Source organism: Salvia splendens, chromosome 19, assembly GCF_004379255.2.
Source record: "Salvia splendens isolate huo1 chromosome 19, SspV2, whole genome shotgun sequence".
Classification (NCBI taxonomy): domain Eukaryota; kingdom Viridiplantae; phylum Streptophyta; class Magnoliopsida; order Lamiales; family Lamiaceae; genus Salvia; species Salvia splendens.
Window position 1 is genome coordinate 25679191 of NC_056050.1, and position 13357 is coordinate 25692547.

Below are 13357 nucleotides of genomic sequence, written 5' to 3' on the forward strand. Positions count from 1 at the left end.
CTAATCTAGCTAAGTGGATTTTCCCTTCAATTTATCTTAACACTGAAACTTGCAACGAAATATTGCTACACTAGATACTTCACATGTCAACATAAATATACAAGCAAAATTCTAGAAAGATTCAGAAATTGAATAGGATGGTGGTGCTCTAGGGGGTGAATATAGGTAAGGCTTAGGTGGAACCTCCAATGAGCCGATTTTCCCTTCCAACATCTCTACCACCCTCGTCATCGACGGTCGGTCTTTAGGGTTTGTCTGAATGCACCACAACCCGACAACGATCATGTTTCTCTTAACAGGTAGGTTTCCATCTTCAACATCCCTTTCTGCATTATTCACCTCCATCTGCTTGTAGAGATAGTTTGGGAAGTATATTTCACTTGTACGATCTACATCTCTAGGATCAACGGTCGTCCTTCCTCCAACCATTTCCAAAACCAGCATCCCGTAACTATACACATCAGACTTGTAAGAGACTTCTCCGAAGCTTCTAGAAAACACTTCAGGGGCAATGTACCCTATTGTCCCTCTTGCCACCAACATGGAGACTATGCTCGATCTATTTGGACATAGTTTAGCAAGGCCAAAATCGGATATTTTAGGACACAATTCCTTATCCAGAAGAATGTTCTGAGGCTTGATGTCCAAATGCAAAATCCGCGTACTACATCCTTGATGCAAGTACTCCAACCCTCGAGCTATCCCAAGAGCGATCTCAAACAACTTATCCCATCCCAACATAGACTCTTGAGACAAGGAAGCATTGTTGCCAATGAACTTTTCAAGAGAACCATTGGGCATGAAGTCGTAAATGAGAGCTCTTTTCGAACCTTCATAACAAAACCCCAACAGTGCGACAATATTAACGTGGGAAGTTCTGCTAATGCTGGCGACCTCATTCATGAAATCTTCCCCGCCTTCATTTGATTCATTCAAGACTTTCACTGCCACAAGACGACCGTTGGGAAATTGTCCTTTATAAACACTGCCAAATCCTCCTCTTCCTAAATTTTCAGTAAATGAATTGGTCATTTTCTTGATGCTGGAGTATTTGTATCTCATTGGTACAAGATTCCCACTGTCCTTTAGAAAGAGTTTGATGTCTCTGTCACGATCTTGCTTTGCCTTTGCACGCTTCCTCCGAACGCTAACAAATACAATTACCAAAGAGGATGCAAGTGCGGCTATGGTAATACCACCTGTCGAAGTAAAAAAGCTGTTCAGATGAATCTCAGATGAAACGGAGACACTGTTAATGAATTTCATAATTGGTTTGAATTAGTAATGACATACCTATGAAAACGATCTTTCTAAGTCTCGTCTTTCCTGCAAACAAATTTATCATTTGCCTTCAAATTTGAGGTTAAACAACAAGAAAACTGAAAACAGATGCTATACTGATCAGCCTAGCGAATACTAAGAAACTTGAGATTCATGCTTTCCACACCATGAAAAGTATATGAAACTTGATAAGATATAGTGGAATTTGTGGTTGGAGATGGTTCATTTCAGAACTTTTCGTAAGGTCATAACACGAGAACTATATCAATTCGTAGATACATAAATATAATTTGACATTACAAAATATATCAGATCCTGACTCAATATCAAAGAAAGAGAACAGATACCGATATGATTTTCAGTTCTCAAAGTTCTCATTTTTAAAAAGTCTTCACTAGACTGCCCCCATATGTGGTTTGTTTAATCGACCTGCGTTTATTTTTCCAGTTCATAAGTCGTTGATACAAAGATACACATAACAATTGACTTGGAGTGTTAAGACTTAATTTTAAACATTAGAACAAATGACAACTTAAGCATGATGAGTCTGTACTTGTCCCAAATTCATCATTGGTTTTGTTGGGTTGCGTTGCCGCTGATCTCACACACGTAATTGAGAAAATAAAGCACGCAAACGATATAACGTGGTTCGGTGATAAACCACCTACGTCCACGGAGAAGATGACCGGAATCTTATTGATGAACTCTTTACAATTACAACGAACTCACACTCACACTCTACCGCTCACAACCGCTCGCTATCTTGAGAATTAATCTCTCTAGGTGTGTGTGTATATGGTGTAATTCTGCTACTTCACTACTGAGCTCTATCGAGCTATTTATACAAGATGCAATCAAGAAATAAAGTCCAACTAACTCTATTTCCCAAAGTTAGTTATAACCGCTACTCGGCTCAAAACCGAACTCTTCCTTCTCGGCTAGTTCCAGCTCAAAGCCGAGCTTCCTTCTTCTGCCTTCTTCTTCTCGGCTAGTTCCAGGCTAGTTCCAGCTCGGTAAGCCGAGCTTACCGAACTCCTTTCACCGAACTCCTTTCTAGCCGAACTCCTTTCTAGCCGAACTCCTTTCTGGCCGAACTCCTTTCTAGCCGAGCTAGCTCAAAACCGAGCTTCATTTCTTGATCTCTTCTTTGAGCTGCAGCTCGGCTCCAACACTCGATCAAATCAGTAGTTTGCACGGACACACTTTCACAAATCTCCACCTTGTCCTTGCAAAACTCCATCAATATCTAGATTCCCTTCTCAATCCTGTTCCATACTTCAACATTCCACAATTTCCACCAACTTCAAGCAATGCTTGAACTTCAAAGTTGGTAGTGACTTGGTTAACATGTCTGAGGCATTTTCTTCAGTGGGAACCTTCACCACATTGATCTTCCCACTCTGAATTTCGTCTCTGATGAAGTGCCTCCTTACATCGATATGTTTAGATCTCTCATGGAACATTTGGTGCTTGGCTAAGCATATGGCTGAATTGCTGTCACAATTAATCATTACTGCTCCCAGCTCTATCCCCAGATCTTGTAAGATTCCTTGCAGCCATTTTCCCTCCTTTGCGGCCTCTGTCAGTGCAATATATTCTGCCTCAGTTGTGGACAATGCGACCACCGGTTGTAGATTCGACTTCCAACTAATGGCTGTACCAAACAAAGTGAATATGTAGCCGCTTTGGGACTTCCTATTATCCAAGTTGGCCGCATAATCAGAATCACAGTAGCCTACAAGAATCTCATCTTTCTCAGACCATGCTTTTCCACCAAATCTCAAACCAATCATAACAGATCCTCCCAAATATTTCAAGATCCATTTCAGAGCCATCCAGTGTTCTCTACCCGGATCAGCCATGTACCTGCTAGCCACGCTTATAGCATGGGCCACATCCGGCCTTGTACATATCATCAAGTACATTATGCTTCCCACTATATTCGCATATGGTATCGCACTCATTTCCCTTCTGATTTCATCGGTTTTAGGCGCCTGTTCTTTGCTCAACTTAAAATGGCCTGCTAATGGAGTAGAGACTGCCTTTGCATTTGTCACCTGATATTTCCTTATCACTTTCTTGATGTACTCAGCTTGCACAAGCCTCAGTTCCTTCTTCTTCCTATTTCTGACAATGTCCATGCCTAGGATTCGTTTTGCCTCCCCAAGATCCTTCATCTCAAACTTTTGTTTAAGCTCATCTTTTACAGTCTGCAATTCACTCAAGCTTGATCCAGCTAGTAGAATATCATCTACATACAGTAACAGGTAGGCTATTATCAAATCTCCACTTCTCTTGACATATACACAGCTATCAAAGCTGGATCTCTCAAACTCCATCAGCTCCATTTGCTCATGGAACTTCTTGTTCCACTGCCTACTGCTCTGCTTGAGCCCGTATAGGCTTTTCTTAAGTAAGCAAACCTTCTTTTCTTCTCCAGGCCTTTCAAAACCCTTAGGCTGCATCATATAGATCGTCTCCTCTAGATCCCCATGTAAAAAAGCAGTTTTTACATCGAGTTGATGCAGCTCCCAATCAAAATGAGCTGTCAAGGCCAATAAGATCCGAATGGAGGTGTGTTTTACCACTGGAGAGAACACCTCAGTGTAGTCAATACCTTCTACTTGTGTGAATCCTCTAGCTACCAACCTTGCCTTAAAACGTATGCTTTCAACTTCCCCAACTTCAACCTTCTTCTTAAATAGCCACTTGCAACTTATGAGTTTCTGAGTCCCTGGGTCATTCACCAGAATCCAAGTCCCATTTCTCAACAAGGACTCTATTTCTTCTTCCATGGCTCTGATCCACTTCTGACTTTCTTTGCATTTTATGGCTTCTTCATAGGTTGAAGGCTCTGAGAACATGAGCACCTCTGCTATACAAAGAGCAAAGAAGCTCATATCATAATCTGAAAACCTGCTGGGCAAGCCTGCATTCCTTCTTGGATTTCTTCTGTTTCCTTGATTTGATGGATCTCCACCTCTTGTGTTTTCATCTGACTGAGAACTGGAAGCTCCACCTTCTTCTTGGTGTTCAGAGATTTCAACACCCTCATCAGCATCAGACCAAGCAGATTTCTCATCAAACTCAAACTCTTGAATGCTAGAGCTACTGTCACCACCAGGGGGTGCTTTAGTTATCTTGAATGGCATTTCTCCTTCATTGAACACTACATCTCTACTCACAATGATATTCTGACCCCCTTCATCCATATTCCATAACCTATATCCCTTCACTCCATCTTGGTATCCCAACATCACACATTTTCTTGCTCTTGGTTCCAACTTATTCTGCTTGATATGTGCATAAGCCGCACACCCAAAAATCTTCAAGCCTGAGTAGTCTCCCAAAGTTCCATACCATCTCTGATCAGGAGTCTCATTAGAAATTGATGAAGAGGGGCATTTGTTAATCAGATCAGCTGCAGTAGAAACAGCCTCTGCCCAAAATTTCTTTGGCATTCCAGAGTAGAACAACATGCATCTCACTCTTTCTAGCAACGTCCTGTTCATCCTCTCTGCCAGCCCGTTCTGTTGAGGGTTCCTTGGCACGGTCCTATGCCTTCTTATCCCTTTCATTTTACAGAAGCTATCAAACTCAGTAGATAAGAACTCCATCCCATTATCAGTTCTTAAGTACTTCAGCACCGACCCTTTCTCATTTTCATATCTAGTATGCCATTCTCTAAACCTCTCAAATGCTTGAGACTTCTCTTTGAGGATGTAAACCCATACCTTTCTTGAATAGTCATCTATAATAGATATGAAATACTTACCTCCACCTATGGATTCTGCTGGAGAAGGCCCCCATAAGTCACTGTGAGCATATACAAAGGGAGCTGTTGTAGTGTGCTTTCCACCAGAGAATGGTAGCCTTTTTGCCTTTCCAAGAATACAAGACTCACATTTGTTGAGCCTCTCTGATGTCCCCAGCCTCATTGCACCCAGCCTAGCAAGCTCCTTGATGCCTTTTTCCCCCACATGCCCAAGTCTAGCATGCCACAGATCCAGGCTCTCTGACTGAGTAACATTTGCTGCATTGATCACGGTTTCACCCACCAAGTAATACAGGCTATTCTTTCTTTTGGCCTCCATGACTATTCTGGGACCCTTTGTCACCCTGAGTACTCCGTTACTGGACTCAAACTTGTAGCCCTTGGACTCCAGCAGCCCTAAAGAAATCAAGTTTCTCTTGATCTGAGGTATGAACCTCACTTCTGTGAGAGTTTTTACACTACCATCACTCACCTTCAGCTTGATTTCTCCAATCCCTCTAACATCACATGTCTGATCATTCCCCAACATTACTGATCCTGTGTGTGCTGTCAACTTTTGAAACCAGGATCTGTGGGAGCATATATGAAAGGAGCAACCCGAGTCCATGATCCAACATTCTTCAATTCTTGCCCCTGAGAGTATATTCAAGGCCTCATTGGCCTCCACTTCCTGAGCAAGATCTGCAGTATTTGAACCTGCATTGATCGCTTGTTCTTGCTTCCTTTTCCAAGCAAAACATGCCTTCTTCAAGTGACCCGGCTTTCTGCAATAGTAGCAGCTTCTAGTCTCCCTCTCTCCCTCAGCCTTATCTTTGTTTTGTTTCTTCTTGTTGAAAACTTTCTTGTTCTGACCCTTCTTCAAGAAAAGACTCTCAGCCACTGGATCATTTTGTCTAGTAGAAGTGGAATAATCATTCTTATGCGATTCCTTCATTTTCAGAGCAGAATGAATTTCTTCATATGTAACCTTGGACTCTCTTCCAAGTAACACCGCATCCTTGAAGTGTTCAAAACTCTTAGGAAGCGAATTCAGCAGCATCAAGGCTTTATCTTCATCCTTGATCATTTCATCGATATTTTCCAAATCATCTACACACTTACCAAATTCTTCAAGTTGCTCTGTAATTCCTCTTGCATCTGAGAATCTGAATGCAAGGAGCTTCTGCTTCAGGTGTAAACGATTTGTAATGGACTTGGTCATGTACAATGACTCAAGTTTTGTCCATACTCCCGCAGCTGTCTCCTCTTTGGAGACTTCCCTCAGAACCCTATCTGACAAATTCAAGATTAGGGTGCTGTAGGCTCTATACTGCATATCCTGAAGCTTCCCTTTCTCTTTTTCATCGACCTCCGCTTCTTTCTCGGCATCGACTTCATTCTTCAAGATATTCCATAGGCCCTGCTGCATTGGATTTTCCCTTCAATTTATCTTAACACTGAAACTTGCAACGAAATATTGCTACACTAGATACTTCACATGTCAACATAAATATACAAGCAAAATTCTAGAAAGATTCAGAAATTGAATAGGATGGTGGTGCTCTAGGGGGTGAATATAGGTAAGGCTTAGGTGGAACCTCCAATGAGCCGATTTTCCCTTCCAACATCTCTACCACCCTCGTCATCGACGGTCGGTCTTTAGGGTTTGTCTGAATGCACCACAACCCGACAACGATCATGTTTCTCTTAACAGGTAGGTTTCCATCTTCAACATCCCTTTCTGCATTATTCACCTCCATCTGCTTGTAGAGATAGTTTGGGAAGTATATTTCACTTGTACGATCTACATCTCTAGGATCAACGGTCGTCCTTCCTCCAACCATTTCCAAAACCAGCATCCCGTAACTATACACATCAGACTTGTAAGAGACTTCTCCGAAGCTTCTAGAAAACACTTCAGGGGCAATGTACCCTATTGTCCCTCTTGCCACCAACATGGAGACTATGCTCGATCTATTTGGACATAGTTTAGCAAGGCCAAAATCGGATATTTTAGGACACAATTCCTTATCCAGAAGAATGTTCTGAGGCTTGATGTCCAAATGCAAAATCCGCGTACTACATCCTTGATGCAAGTACTCCAACCCTCGAGCTATCCCAAGAGCGATCTCAAACAACTTATCCCATCCCAACATAGACTCTTGAGACAAGGAAGCATTGTTGCCAATGAACTTTTCAAGAGAACCATTGGGCATGAAGTCGTAAATGAGAGCTCTTTTCGAACCTTCATAACAAAACCCCAACAGTGCGACAATATTAACGTGGGAAGTTCTGCTAATGCTGGCGACCTCATTCATGAAATCTTCCCCGCCTTCATTTGATTCATTCAAGACTTTCACTGCCACAAGACGACCGTTGGGAAATTGTCCTTTATAAACACTGCCAAATCCTCCTCTTCCTAAATTTTCAGTAAATGAATTGGTCATTTTCTTGATGCTGGAGTATTTGTATCTCATTGGTACAAGATTCCCACTGTCCTTTAGAAAGAGTTTGATGTCTCTGTCACGATCTTGCTTTGCCTTTGCACGCTTCCTCCGAACGCTAACAAATACAATTACCAAAGAGGATGCAAGTGCGGCTATGGTAATACCACCTGTCGAAGTAAAAAAGCTGTTCAGATGAATCTCAGATGAAACGGAGACACTGTTAATGAATTTCATAATTGGTTTGAATTAGTAATGACATACCTATGAAAACGATCTTTCTAAGTCTCGTCTTTCCTGCAAACAAATTTATCATTTGCCTTCAAATTTGAGGTTAAACAACAAGAAAACTGAAAACAGATGCTATACTGATCAGCCTAGCGAATACTAAGAAACTTGAGATTCATGCTTTCCACACCATGAAAAGTATATGAAACTTGATAAGATATAGTGGAATTTGTGGTTGGAGATGGTTCATTTCAGAACTTTTCGTAAGGTCATAACACGAGAACTATATCAATTCGTAGATACATAAATATAATTTGACATTACAAAATATATCAGATCCTGACTCAATATCAAAGAAAGAGAACAGATACCGATATGATTTTCAGTTCTCAAAGTTCTCATTTTTAAAAAGTCTTCACTAGACTGCCCCCATATGTGGTTTGTTTAATCGACCTGCGTTTATTTTTCCAGTTCATAAGTCGTTGATACAAAGATACACATAACAATTGACTTGGAGTGTTAAGACTTAATTTTAAACATTAGAACAAATGACAACTTAAGCATGATGAGTCTGTACTTGTCCCAAATTCATCATTGGTTTTGTTGGGTTGCGTTGCCGCTGATCTCACACACGTAATTGAGAAAATAAAGCACGCAAACGATATAACGTGGTTCGGTGATAAACCACCTACGTCCACGGAGAAGATGACCGGAATCTTATTGATGAACTCTTTACAATTACAACGAACTCACACTCACACTCTACCGCTCACAACCGCTCGCTATCTTGAGAATTAATCTCTCTAGGTGTGTGTGTATATGGTGTAATTCTGCTACTTCACTACTGAGCTCTATCGAGCTATTTATACAAGATGCAATCAAGAAATAAAGTCCAACTAACTCTATTTCCCAAAGTTAGTTATAACCGCTACTCGGCTCAAAACCGAACTCTTCCTTCTCGGCTAGTTCCAGCTCAAAGCCGAGCTTCCTTCTTCTGCCTTCTTCTTCTCGGCTAGTTCCAGGCTAGTTCCAGCTCGGTAAGCCGAGCTTACCGAACTCCTTTCACCGAACTCCTTTCTAGCCGAACTCCTTTCTAGCCGAACTCCTTTCTGGCCGAACTCCTTTCTAGCCGAGCTAGCTCAAAACCGAGCTTCATTTCTTGATCTCTTCTTTGAGCTGCAGCTCGGCTCCAACACTCGATCAAATCAGTAGTTTGCACGGACACACTTTCACAGGTTTATTGATTAACTAAAGGTGTTTTTGAAGTTGTTGTGATTTGCACACAAGGCTTTCACACACTCAAGAAGATCACACACACACTCACTGTTGTATGAGATCACACAATGCAGAAACACACACACTCACACTTTGAGTATTGAAGATGATAATCTTGGAGAGAAACTGGAAAACTCTTTATTGATAAAACTACTAACTACATACACGGTTTATGAGCTATTTAAAGCTCTACAATCAAGTAGCAACTGCTACTAACTAACTACAACAAGAATCAAGAAAACAAGAAGAATAACCGCTACATCTCAGCTAACTAACTGCTGCTCCAACGGCTAGTTTCTCTAGGTTGCTTCTTCCTTCTCGGCTCAAGACCGAACTCCCTTCTCGGCTCAAGACCGAACTCCCTTCTCGGCTCAAGACCGAACTCCCTTCTCGGCTCAAAACCGAACTCCCTTCTCGGCTAGTTCCAGCTCAAAGCCGAGCTTCCTTCTTCTGCCTTCTTCTTCCAACTGAAATGAGCACTCCATTATTACAATTCTCCACCTGAGGGCTCATCTCAGTTCTTGCACAAACATTGATCAACTTCTTGCAATGATCAAACTTGTCTCTACCTAGAGACTTTGTTAGCATGTCAGCCGGATTGTGCAAGGTGTTAATCTTAATCACCTTCACTCTCCCCTTCTCAATCTCATCCCTAATAAAATGCAACTTTATGTCTATGTGCTTGCTCCTTTCATGAAAACCCGGATGTTTAGCCAAGCACATAGCTGAGCTGCTGTCACAATGAATCACCATTGTCTTTTGGTCAAAACCAAAGTCAGACATCACTCCCTGAATCCAAAAGCTCTCCTGTACAGCTGCAGTGAGAGCTATATACTCTGATTCTGTTGTTGAGAGAGCAACAACACTTTGCAACCCTGATTTCCAGCTGATTACAGTTCCAAACATGGTGAAAAGATAACCTGTTTGGGACTTTCTGTTGTCCAGGTTTGCAGCATAGTCTGCATCACAATAGCCCTGCACAACCTCCTCAGATTCACCTTCCCAGCCATTGAAGACAATTCCCCAGCCACTGGTTGACTTCATGTATCTCAATATCCACTTAAGAGCATTCCAATGCTCCTTCCCCGGGTCAGCCATGTATCTGCTAGTCACTGAGATAGCATGTGCCAGATCTGGTCTGGTACAGATCATAGTATACATAACACTTCCAACCACACTAGCATAAGGAATAGACTCCATCTCCTCAGCCTCTTGCTTAGATTTAGGGGCCTGCTCCTTTGAAAGCTTAAAACTCTGGGACAGAGGAGTTGATGCAGCTTTTGCATTTTCCATTTTGAATCTCTGCAAAACTTTCTCAATATAGTCAGTTTGAAGCATCCACAGCTTCTTGCAGCCTCTGTCTCTCTGAATGTGTATGCCTAGGATCTTCCTTGACTCTCCTAGATCCTTTATTTCAAAGCTAGACTTCAAATCCTCCTTGACTTGCTGAATTTCTGTCATAGAAGGTCCTGCAAGTAGCATATCATCCACATAGAGCAATAGATAGGCAATAGGTGTTTTGCCCTTCCTCTTGATGTAGATGCAATCATCAAACTCTGATCTAATGAAGCCAATCTTCTTCATTTGTGCATCAAACTTCTTGTTCCACTGTCTAGGACTTTGCTTAAGACCATAAAGACTCTTTTGTAGCAAGCACATCTTGCTTTCTTCACCACTCTTCACATAGCCCTCTGGCTGATCCATGAAGATAGTCTCCTCTAGGTCTCCATTTAGGAAGGCAGTCTTCACATCAAGCTGCTGCAATTCCCAATCTAGCTGATTCACCACAGCCAACAAAATCCTAATAGAAGTGTGCTTAACAACCGGAGCAAACACCTCATTGAAGTCAACTCCTTCTTGCTGTGTAAATCCCCTTGCCACCAGCCTTGCTTTGAACCTGATTCTGTCTTTATCAGTGGTCTCTACCTTCTTTTTAAACAACCACTTGCAACTGATCAGCTTCCTCTCCTTTCCATCTGTATTCAGCTTTGATTTGTCCACCAAAATCCAGGTTTTGTTCTTGAGTAAAGACTCTATTTCTTCATTCATGGCCTCTATCCATCTCTCTCTGTCTTTGCTTCTCATGGCCTCTTTATAGGTGAGAGGATCAGCAATATCAATACTCTCAGCAGCACACAGTGCATAATAGACCATATCTGCAAATTTCTCAGGAGGCTTTGCATTTCTCCTTCCCCTATCTCTTGCAATCTGGTACTCTCTGGTAGGATATGCTGTGGGCTCATCATTTCTTCTACCTTGAGCTGGAGCACCATCACCCTCTGGATCAGGTTCATTTTCTGAGTCAGTGACTCCACCTGCTCCTAGGCCAGCTCCCATAGGCTCCACCTTGAAGAAATCACTCTCAACTTCACTGGAGTCACTGGAGTCCAGCTTATCTTTCAAGTAGGGCATCTGATCCTCCAAGAACACCACATCCCTACTCACCACCACCTTCTGCCTACCAGGCTCAATACACCAGAGCCTATACCCCTTAACACCCCTCTGATATCCCAGCAAGATACATTTCAGAGCCCTAGCTTCAAGCTTACTTTGCCTAGCATGAGCATAGGCTGCACACCCAAACACCTTGTATTTTGAGTAGTCACTATGAGCTCCATACCACATGTAATCAGGAGTTTCAGATTTCAGGGCAGTAGATGGGCATTTATTGATGAGATAGGCTGCTGTATACACCGCCTCTCCCCAGAACCTGCTGCTCAAACCAGAACCAAGAAGCAGGCACCTCACCCTCTCTAGGATAGTCCTATTCATCATCTCCACAACACCATTTTGCTGGGGATTACCAGGAACAGTACGGTGCCTCTTCATACCCTTCTCTTTGCAAAATATATCAAATTCAGCAGACAAGAATTCCAAGCCATTGCCAGTTCTTAAACATTTAACACTCCTTCCTTTCTCTAGCTCCACCTCCTTACACCATATCTTGAACTTAGTGAGTGTTTCAGATTTTTCCTTAAGAATATATACCCACAACTTCCTTGTATAGTCATCAATGATAGCTAGATAATACTTTCCTCCACCAATTGAACACACCGGTGAAGGCCCCCAAAGATCACTATGTATGTAGTCTAAAGGGGCTGTAGAAGAGTGAATACCTGTAGGATAGGGTGCCTTCTTTGCTTTTCCAAGTATACACTGCTCACAGGGGTCCATCTTGTTGAAATCTCCAGAGATCAGGCCCTTCTTGATGAGTTCTTTCAAGCTTCCTTCTGCTGGATGGCCCAGCCTCTTGTGCCATAGCATTAGGGAATCATCTGACACAGCATTGCTTTCTCCATCAACAGCCTTAGCCTTCAAATAGTAGAGAATATGCTCTCTGTCAGCCTCCATCATCACTGCATCTCCAGATTTCACAAACAATTTTCCTTGACTCATTAATATAGTGAACCCCCTCTGCTCCAGCATTCCCAATGAGATGAGGTTCCTCTTCACTTCTGGAATATACCTCACCCCAGTCAGGATCTTCACAGAGCCATCTTGTAGGCTTAGCTTCACCTTCCCTATCCCTTTTATCTGACAAGTATGATTATTTCCAAGAACAACCGTACCCGATGCTTCTTGAAGATCATGAAACCAGCTTCTATTGGGGCACATATGGAAGCTGCACCCCGAGTCCATTATCCACCTGTGACTGACCCCACTGTCACTAATATTCATAAGTTGAGCCGGGGGATCAGCACTCTCCACACAATCAGATTGGTTGTGTCCCTCAGAGGCCATCTTTCTCTTCCATGCATGACAATCTTTCTTCAAATGTCCAGGTTTCTTGCACCAATAGCAAGCTCTGGTTTCCTTCTGAGCATCAGAACTTGAGGGTTTAGGGCCCTCAAACTTCTTCTTGAAGTTCTGCTTCTTGAACTTCTTCACATTCAAGGCCTCTGCAGCTTGAACATTGGAGCTTGCAGAGCCTCTGTTGGCTGTCTTCTGGAGTTCTTTGGCCATCAAGGCTGAATAGACTTCTGCATAGGTGATAGGTTTATCTCTTCCATAGATAATTGCATCACTTAACTGGTCATACGAGCTAGGCAAGGCATTCAATGTGAGAATGGCCTTATCCTCATCTGAAATCTTGACATCAACAGATCCCAGGTCATCAATGATCTTGTTGAACTCCTCTAGCTGCTCAATGATGGACCTATCTCCAGAAAAACTATAGGCATACAGCCTCTTCTTGAGATACAGCCGGTTAGCCAAGGATTTGGCCAAGTAAACTTCATCCAACTTGTCCAAGATCTCCACCGCAGTCTTGGCTTCTTGAACATCCCTCAAGACCTTATCTCCAAGGCACAGAATCACTGCAGAATGTGCCTTGAGCTGCATCTCCTCCATCTTTGCCTGAGCTTTATCATCAAGC

The 13357-nt window shown here is 42.4% G+C and overlaps 2 protein-coding genes across 2 annotated transcripts; both read right to left on the reverse strand.

Annotated features, from left to right (window-relative positions):
* Positions 1-111: 111 nt before the first annotated feature.
* LOC121779235 (PR5-like receptor kinase) lies at positions 112-1375 on the reverse strand. The gene is made up of 2 exons (XM_042176553.1): positions 1294-1375; positions 112-1199 (listed from the first exon to the last, which is right to left on the reverse strand). The coding sequence occupies exons 1-2, from the start codon at positions 1343-1345 to the stop codon at positions 112-114; spliced, it is 1140 nt and encodes a 379-aa protein (XP_042032487.1). The 5' UTR covers positions 1346-1375.
* Positions 1376-6510: 5135 nt separating this feature from the next.
* On the reverse strand, positions 6511-7825 carry LOC121780439 (PR5-like receptor kinase). Its single transcript, XM_042178070.1, has 2 exons — positions 7744-7825; positions 6511-7649 (listed from the first exon to the last, which is right to left on the reverse strand). The coding sequence occupies exons 1-2, from the start codon at positions 7793-7795 to the stop codon at positions 6562-6564; spliced, it is 1140 nt and encodes a 379-aa protein (XP_042034004.1). The 5' UTR covers positions 7796-7825; the 3' UTR covers positions 6511-6561.
* Positions 7826-13357: the final 5532 nt, after the last annotated feature.